At 46.1% G+C, this 9,785-nt stretch overlaps 1 protein-coding gene across 2 annotated transcripts in view; it reads right to left on the reverse strand.

Annotated features, from left to right (window-relative positions):
- Nucleotides 1–5,693, reverse strand: part of onecut2 (one cut homeobox 2) — a 47,222-nt gene extending 41,529 nt beyond the window's left edge. For both annotated transcript variants that reach the window (XM_023960605.1, XM_023960604.1), the window contains exon 1: nucleotides 1,631–5,693. In XM_023960605.1, the coding sequence (XP_023816373.1) occupies nucleotides 1,631–2,864 (1,234 nt within the window). In that variant the 5' untranslated portion in view covers nucleotides 2,865–5,693. The remainder of the gene's footprint in view (nucleotides 1–1,630) is intronic.
- Between the last annotated feature and the right edge of the window lie 4,092 nt (nucleotides 5,694–9,785).

A 9,785-nucleotide genomic window follows, 5' to 3' on the forward strand; every position in this document is an offset into this window, starting at 1 on the left:
TATATGTCGTTTCAGCCCAAAGTTTCAAAGAGTTCTTCAGTTCACGATAAAAGGATTACAGGAAGACAAAAGTATTTAATACTTTACCCAAATCAAAGGACTATAAAACTATTGTATGTTTGTTGAACAGAAAAGTCACTAATGATTTAAATCTCTACAATCCAAATCACTTTACCTTTTACTCATTTATTTACAATCAATATTTATCTCCTCAGAATAACAGAAACAGGTCCGTTTGTCAGCGTATTTGGTTCTGAACGTTTGTAAAGGTAAATAAATAAAAAAGGACCCGCTGTTTTTCTGACTGTACAGCACACATCACCTGTTCTGTTCTGATGCATTTGTATGTGAAACGTAAAAGACGCCAAATTAAACTGGGACTGCTGTGTTTGTCTAACTGTGACATGAGGTTCAAATTCTCCTGAGTAGATTTGCACAACAGGTTCAAACCATCAGTTCAACTGGGAGCAAAAGCTCTCCTGTGTCCTCATTACAAATAAACAGGGGATTAAAATTATAAAAACGACAACATTGTAATAACTCAGCATGTTATTGTCACAAGAATATTGTAACAAATAGGAGAAATTAAACAAAATACTGACCATTTAGAAACAAGTTTTCTTTTTCTTCTTAAACAGGGTTTAATGCAAAAAAAAAATAACCTAAACATTGACATAAAACATACTCAAACAATTGTTATATTAATAAAATTGTTTATGACTACAAATTAACGAAAAAAAATTTTTTTAATATAAACATTTCTAGGAATTTGGATTAAATTCTAGTTTTTACAGCGGAAACAGTTCGACTAAAATATCGAAGCAAATGTGGCCCCGTTGAAAAAGAAATTCAGCTGTTCAAAGATCAGACTGTCTCTGGAGTCTGTGTCTCCTGTTCTGCGTAGATTTGACACTTTTTTCTGGAACGAAAAAGGTTTTGTTCCAACTGTCATCTTCAGGGCAGCGCGCAAAGACGCGCAGGAGCGCTGCTGTCCGCCGCAGACAAAAGAGGCTCCACGGCGGGACACGGACCTGGCTCCTCACTAGAGGGGGCCCCAGACCCACCTAAACACCTCTCGGGTTCAGCGAGCACTCCCCGCGCGCCTCCCTGCACCACGGATCCTCGTAAAGCCGCACATCCAGGGCGCAGCGCGCCTTCACCAGACCAGAGCCAAACATCATATGATGAGATTTACATAAGGGTCTGTCTGTGAGGATAATCACTCACTTCCTCCCGAATTCAATAAAGAAAACCAAACTGGCTGTAAGTGCTTTCTGGGATTGTCTGGACACATTTTGGGAGTGCTTAAATGGATTTTATGGAGCACTGCCGTTCATTAAAAATGCCGTTTTCCTCTCTGACGCGCATGGGACAGGAAATAAAAACCCGGCCTGTCAGAGAGCGCACTGAGGGACTGCTGGAGGGAAACCCCGTGACCTTGTCATTTCCTATCGATCCCCCTTTTGTTATTGATCAATAATGGTAATCACAACACTGGTGATTCTAAATAAATCCCACTCACCTACAAAGATGCGCGGAGGGCCGAGGAGGCGCAGCGAAAGACCAAACAACCAACAAAACTTTCTTCTCCATGAGACAGATGAGATTTCTCCTTTTTTTCTGTTCCTACCTGCCAGTCTGAGGGCCGACATCCTCTGGAACTCGGGCTCCTGCAGCCACTTCCACATCCTCCGGAAAGTCTCCCGGCCTGACTTTAGTTTACTCCAGGGTTTGGGGTTCCTCAGGAGGTCCGACAGGGTCCCTTGGGAGCGGCACAGCACCCTTTGAGCGAAGATGGCCTGAGGGATGCTGTACCTCTTCAGCTCTGCCGTGATCCTCTGCGCAACCTCTTTGGTGTTGATTTCCTCCAGCTGACCCGAGCCGTTACCCCCTTGCGTCCCCGAGGAGGAGGGCGGTCTTTCTCGGGTGGAAGCCAACACGGGCCCGTGGGACGGAGACTGGAGGTGGGGGTGGGGGTGGTGGCCCGCGGAGGAGGCGGCGGGGTGCCCCGGGTGGTGCATGCCGTTCAGGTGTGGCATCATCCCGGCGGCGGGGCCGCCGAGGCCTCGGTGCTGGTGGTGGTGGTGGTGGTCCCCTCTGGCCAGCATGGACGCCGTGTGGTGCGCGTCAAAATTCAGCATCTTGTCGTGTCCGCCGTGCGTCGTGGCGCCGTAGTTGTGGAGACCCTGCTGGGTGTTGTGGATGGAACCCAAGCCGTTCCCCAGCACCGGGGACAGGCTCTGACCCATCCCGGACATGGGGTCTTTGTGGTAGGGGCTGTAGATGTTGTTCATGCCCGGCAGCCCCCGCTCGTCCCGCATCAGAGTAAAGCTCCCGCTCACGTTCCCGGAGAGCCGCTGGTGGTGGTGATGGTGGTGGGCGAACTTGTCGGACACGGTGGAGATGGGGGGAAGCGGCTGCAGCGGCGTCAGGGTGGTGTAGGTGCCGCTCATTCCCATCCCGGGAGAGGAGGCGTCGCAGGGCACGCTCATGGCGTGGTGAAGCGGCAGTGACAGCTCCGGCCGGTACTCCCCGCTCCCGTCCAGGATGCTGGCCATGCCGGACACCATGGCGGAGCGGGAGGACGCGGCGGCGGCGGCGGCCAGGTCCTGGTGTATCCGCAGGGTGGACGCAGCCGCAGCCGCCGCCGCCGCCGCTCCGGGTCCCCCGGCCGCTACCGACGAGCCTCCGCGGCCGTGATGCGGGCTGTGGCCGCTCATCAGCTCCGCGTCAGGGGCCACGGAGCTGACCGACACCCCGCCATGCAGGCTGCCAATGCCGTCCATTGTCATGTCTGCGTTCATGGCGTAAGCGTCCAGGTCCTTGGCCAGGCATCTATAGGCGTTAGTGTAGGCAGTCTTCATTCATCTGTCCTCTCAGTCCATCAGGGTGAGCACAATTCTTTCTCCTCTTCTTCCTCCTCCTTTCCTGCCGGGATGGGTCAGCAGCCGTGCTCCCGCTTTCCCCCTCTGCGTCCTCCCAGGGCGTCTCTTTGTGTCTTCCCCCCGGAGTGCGCGCATGAAAAAGCCTGTCTTATCTCGCTCGTTCGGGCCCGCGCGCCGGCTCCCCCATATCCAGCCCTCTCCTCCTCCTGCGTTGCTCTGCGCTCCGGTCGGGAGCTGTCCGCGGTCCCCTAGACGCGCCCTCAGCCCAACCTGCTGAGGGGAGCGGAGAGCAACAAAGAGGCTGGGTCAGAGGGGCCTCACCCTCGGGAGTGACGGAGGAACCGACCAATCAAAGGGGGCGAGACTGGGACAGGAGGGGCGGGGCCGTGACTCGGTCCACCAACCGAGGCGTCCGCTGGCCTCAGAGGTTCTGACAATGAGGCAGCTCTGGCTGAAATGAGGAAGCATCCTTATGGTTTGGTACATCTGAAGAATGCAGATTCTTTACGCACAAAGACAGAAAAGTCGCTTCAATCTTTTCTGGAGAAACGTCTTAAGTGATGTTTATGTTCTCCTTGATGATATTCTTTTAGACAAAGACGCTCATCCACAAAACATTAAACTCAAAAAGTTTCAAATTGGTCCTCAGACCAAAGTTGCCCTTTCTGAGCAGGAGGTTCACAACTCATCTCCGTCCCAAACAGAGGAAGCGGCGCTTTCTCTTCATCTCCGAGAAGCTCTTTGCCTCACAGGCATCATTAAAATTTGATCCCATCTCAGCCCTCATCTCATCACCTGCTGCTTGTGTCTGTTGAGTGTAACTTGAGGAAAAAAACATCAAACTACAGCTGACTGTAAAACAACAGCAAGTCTCCAAAGCGAAGCTGGGCTCCTCTTTTCTCACCAGTGCAAACATTTGGGCAAAGATCAGGCTCCTGTTGTAACACAAAAAGGAGGAGATCTCTGGAGTTCTGTAGCATCATTTAAAATAGTTTAATATAAACACACTGTGTGTGTCTATATACATATATTGATGACGACAAAATTCGTTGCATTTATAGAATATTTAAATCCACAATTTGAATAAGTAATTGAATCTTTTTCATTTATTTTTTCAATCCAACGTTTAGAAAAGTTTAACTGATGGATTTTGTGTCCATGATTTTGCCTGTCAGCCCTTGATTGCTTTTGTGAAACTTAATAAAGTTGTGCGAACAAAGAAAAGGCAGAGCGCCCGACCCGACCCCTCTGGTAAAGTCCATTTATCCACATGTGAGTGTTTCTGCCCACTGCAGCAGAGAGGCACGTGAACAGGAGGATTCAGTTGTGTGTGGAGCGTCACATCTGTCACAAAGAGAAACAGCACACGGGTCTGCAGTGTGTGCTCACCACGCACAACTGCTCCCACTCTGACACTTTGGACACTAAGTTTTCCTCCCATGGATCCCAGTCCGGGTGGGCTGAGAGTTTGGGATGTCTTATCCCGTTGAACCAATAAAATGCTGTCATCAGTTCATCCATCTCTAAATCTGAATGCTCTTCCTGACACCACCCTCTGTGTTTACCGGGTTTGGGACAAGCACAAGCAGGACTCTGGCTTGTTCTCTGCTGAGGCTGCATTTATCTTTTTTTTCTTTTTATGTCTGTTTCTTTATCCGTCCGTCCATCCTTCTGTTTTTGTTTCTTTCTTTTTTTTTTATTATGTTTTTTTTGTGGAGGTTTTTTTGTGCTTTTCATTCCTTTAGTGAGATATTGTGGGCCGTCACATTTAAGGGGGCATCCCCCCGCCCTTAAATGCCTAAATCCGTCTCTTGCATAACTGAAGCTAATGATGAGGTGGCATTGTCGGACTTTCCTCTTGCATCACGCCTCCTAAAAGGAGAAACATCTTGACTGCAGGCCGGGAAGTCGAGCTGTTTGGGAGTGTTTTGCAGGATGAAGGTCTGACATCGTGAAAGAAACTGAAATATCTTGAGAAGAGGCTCTGATTTGATGTTCAGTGACGCCGATTTTCTTTTTTCTATCAGTCAGAGCAGGAAAAAGTGAATTTATTTAATCCCACCCCTACTGAGTTACTTCATTTTATGGTTTTGCATGGGTTTCCTAATTCAGCTCTGATCAGATCACGTGCAGATTTTTAATATGTCTAATAAAAGAAGAAAGTGTAACTGTGTTGTTTCTGCTAGAAGCATCTCTGCCTCCAGCATCTCCTGGATTCCCTGCTTGGATTCTCCGGCTTGTCCTGCACAGACGCTCACATTTCTGAAGCCTGATGGCGTTTTGCATGTCAAGTCTGTTTCTCTCCTGGTTGATCTTTTCTTTTACAGAGGAAGTTGTGGGACACAGGTGTCCCCTCACCTGTCAGGATCAGAAGCCGGTGTGTCTTAGTCACTGTCCACTCTTTGTTCCTAGTCTAGTCACTTCTGGCTTTGACTATTGCAGTGCATGTCTCTCTGCTCTTCCCAATAAAACTCAATTAGTCCAGAGTTCAGCATCCTCACCAGAACTCCTTCCTTCCATTACATCCCTCCCATTCTCCAGCAGCTGAACGGGCTTCCAGACATTTTCAGGATTCAATTCAAATCCTTCTCTACACGTTCAAAGCCCTCCATGCTCCTTCTTATCTTCCTAATCTCCTCCATATCAACACTCCCTCTCGCTCTCTCCGGTCTTCTTCTGCCCTTCAGCTGTCCGTGTGGTCACCATGTGGACCCGTGCCTTCAGCCGCTCAGCTCCCCTACTCTGGAACTGTAGACTCCTTTTCAATTTTTAAATCCAGACTCAAAACTTATCGGTTCAAATTTGCTTTTCCAGATCACAATTTTTCCATCTTCTGCTATTTTGTTTGATATTTTATTTCAACTCATTTATTGTGCTTATTACATTTTGTGATTTCATTTTGTTTTACTTTTGATTCTGTACAGTGTCCTGGAGTGTTTTGAAAGGCACTTTTAAATAAAATGCATTATTATAATTATTGGTTTCACTTTCAGGTCTGAACTGAAGTTTCTGTGTTTGTGAAACACAGAAACTTCAGCTCAGAGCTGAATTTCACAAAGGAAGAGGATTGTTCCCTGAAGAGCTCGAAGGCAACACGGTGAACATGATTTCACTTTGGTTTGGTCAAAAACAGCTGCTGTGTTGCTGACATTTTGAAGTAAAATCTTTAATGGAATCCAACTCCTGCTGTTTGACAAGAGTTGACATAAGACAAAAACGCGTCTTCCAAATGTTTTTTTCTTCCTAAATGACATCAGCAATCCGGACGCTGCAGGGGCGGGGGCTGCCAGACCATTAGAAACCATAGAAACAACGTTCTGATTCTTTGTGTTGTGATGCAGGCCAGAAGAATTTCAGCAGCTGCTAAAAGCAGACAGAGGTGGTGTCTGCATGTGCAGAGCTGCGCATGCGCAGACGGACGTGTTGGGACGCTATCGACAGTCTCCGGTGGAGTGATGAACGTGGGAGTTGCTCTGAGTGAACATCATGGCCTGCAGCTTGTTCACTTTACAATTCATTACACTTTGAAGGGCAAATCACAGCTGAAATACTCTCCCTCTGTCTGCTTCTCTCACTCTTTGGTTCAGCACCAAGGAAACAGCCAGACACAAGACACAAAAAACTCACATTGTTATTTTTATTTCATATCTTTATCATCTTTATTTAACATCTTTCAGATATTCTAAATTTAACAGCTTTTTAAAGTTTTTTTTATCCGAAAACTACGGAGCCCTTGTCCTGACATGAAGATATTAAAATATATCTTGTTCCCTCAGATTAATATCTCGTTCGTACGAAATACTATTCCGTTCCCTTGAAATGATTAACTCGTACGAACGCAATAATTATTGCGTCATAAGTCATTCACGCGGATATGCTCTCTGTACACCGGCAAAAGCCGCTTTCAGCGGTAACGTCCGTGTCTCTGTGACCCACATTTGTTCAAAAAAGAAACATGAAAAACAAAAATGATCACTTTATTACTGTCTCAATGAATATAAGAAAAATATCAAAAGTTATCCGCTGTAAATCTATGACGTAAATTAATAACAGGAATGATCGGCTAGTTAGTTAGCATGTAGCCTAATAGCCTTCGAATGTAAAGCGACTGACTGCTAAAGTTAATAAAATACAAGTCCTGAATATTATTATTCCTATTCGACCCTAAACTACAATATCAGCTGTCTGTCAACCGACCAGCCAGTTGCCCAAATGCCGGCATACATCAAAGAGCTCTGCGGCGGCGCTAGTAGTAGCCTAGCAGGAGCTATCTATGACAAAGCAGCCTAGTTATCATAAATCTTTTGATATTTTTCTTATATTCATTGAGACGCTTTTGCCTGCGTAAAGAGAGCATATCCGCGTGAATGACTTATGACGTGAATAATTATTGCGTTCAAACGCAATAATTATTGCACGAGTTATTCATTTCGAGGGAACGGAATAGTATCCTGTGGGAACAGAATAGTATTTCGTACAAGATATATTTTAATATCTTAATGTCAGGACAAGGGCTCCGTAGAAAACAGATTACAGGATTTTTTTCTGCATTCCATAAAAATCCTTTTTGTTCACATCTGTGTTTTTTTTTACATCAGTTGATAAACAGCTGGAAAAAATCCTGAAATGAATCAGTTCTTCACAGAGAAACAGGCACAAGCTTGATCAACTCCAGAGACACCTGAACTAGCAGGTAAAGGACGTAACGGCTGTGACGACAGGTGGGATCAGGATCATCTGTCTCCCCACTGAGCAACAAATCCTCAAACTGTTTCCTCAGGAAAATAAGAACATTTTAAAGAAAGTCTACATTAAAATAGGTTTTTATGTGAGGATTGCAGCAGTTCCCTTAAATACATCTGATATTTGTCTGTTACACATAAATCCTAATAAAGCTGTAGTTTCATGGAGATCTGTTCAGTTTGCCTGCCGCTGGCTTCAGACCAGTTTCCTCTGGAGTTATATGGAAGAAAAGGAAGTCCAACTGTTTCTGTGCACCATACTTTTTACGTTTACTCAAGTATTTATTGTGAATATTGTGAACCTGCTTCAGTCAGTTATTTTACATTTTTATTCCATTTGTAGACCATAAAGTTCCACAGTGCTTGAGTACTTTTGTCTATTTAGCTTTTACTGTTTAATTGTTTGAATAGCTGCTTTTCATTTCTTGTTAAGCAACATTTTCATTTTCCTTCATGATCATTTCTGGATCCTCGGCTCGTCAGGAAAGCATCAAACTGTTGAGGTGCTAAACGCCGCTCTGTGCTCACCGTTGCCGGCGGGCCTCAGACTTACATCAAGCAATAAGCTACACAAAATCAATTTCACACTCTGTGTGAAAGTACTTCTCACCGTATGACTTGCAGTGCGAGCGCTGCAGCGGAGTTTCTGTGGCCCAGACGGCTGACCCGATCCGACGGGGGTCAAAGCAGTGAAGCTCCACCTGAAACTGCAGAACCTTCCTTCCTGCCTCCGTGCTCCAGGTTCCGATTTCTGCTCTGGGTTCCCCTGCAGGCCTTCTGCAGCGAGTCCCTCCACGGCGATGCAGGTGTTGGATGTTCTGCAGGAGCGCCGCCTTGTTTTATGCAGAAAATCTCAGAGTGGAAAATCTGAAAATAAGTTAAAGCAGCTGAACTTTTTTGGATCAGCTTGAAGTATGTTTTTTTCATTTTAGTGTAGAAATGTGAAAACTCTTTTGCTTCTCTTCATTCACAAAAAGTGGATTTTTGTTTTAAAGTTCTTCAGAAAAATGGATCAGATGGACTGAAAACAGGAAAACGTTAAGTCGCTTAGCTTCTAACAGACCAAAACGTTGAGTTTGTCTCAGTTTTAGGGTTATTATATGTGATCATCTCATCTGTTGTTGCGACATCATCCCTTTTTTTTGACGAAAGCTGCACAATAAATCGCAAATGTATCATCATCGCGATATCAAGCTGCGCTATACGCATGTCGCAAAAGATGGCGAAAATTGCAGTGATTGGTTACCTTAAATGTGCAAAAACAATCTTCAAGCAGCATGAAGTAGTAAAGGAATGAGATAAATCCATCTATGCGTTTGACCAATCAGATGGACGCCTTCACATTGTTGACCAATCAGATGAGCCCTTTTATGTTGACGAGGGTCATTTGGAGTTTAATTTAAGTTCTGTTGACTTTTATTTAAATTAAATTGGTGCAGGGAAATGATGTTGTTTTGCCATTTGTTCATGTATTTCAGGTAATATCGTCATCGCAATTTTGATCACTAATATTGCGAGTTTTCCTCATATCGTGCAGCCCGAGTGCATGCAGATAGTCCTCTGACGATGTGGGAGGAGCCTAACTGTTTCCTGATCTTTCATCAGAGTTTGAAAATGTCTCTCAAAAGGCTCCTGTGAGACGGCTGGTGGTTTGAGGAGAGCAGAGGATGAGGAGATGCAAAAGAGGAGGAGGAGCATGCTGGGTAGTTGGGCAGATGTTGCTTTGTTTAAAGACTGTTGTGTAATTAGGGACAGAAGAGCAGAAGCCTGACCCATTTTCTCCTTTTGATCAGCTGTCAGAGAGCCAGGCGGGGGGTCTGCGCAGACACGGCCAGCGGCTCCGTCTGCTTCCTTCCTCAAACTTTCAGCTGCCTCGGTTCAGGAAGGACCTGCAGGTTCGGTAAAAGGCGGTGTCCTTTCAGAGCTCCACCTGATGCTGCAGATCCCAGCTGGTGGGAGGGAACAAAGGGAGAAGTTTGTGGGCAGGAGTAAGTGTTGCAGCAGGAGAGCAGGCGGGAGCATGAGGTAAGGAGAGAGCAGGGAAGCAAGAAAATGGAAGTAATGGGAGGTGGAGTGGGGGGAGGCAGCAAAGGAGCAGCTGCAGGGGGAGGAAAAGAAGGCGGAGGAGGAAGTGACAGAGTTAGGAGTCAGAAGAAAA

This window comes from Oryzias latipes, chromosome 12 (assembly GCF_002234675.1).
Source record: "Oryzias latipes chromosome 12, ASM223467v1".
In the NCBI taxonomy this organism is placed as follows: Eukaryota; Metazoa; Chordata; class Actinopteri; order Beloniformes; family Adrianichthyidae; genus Oryzias; species Oryzias latipes.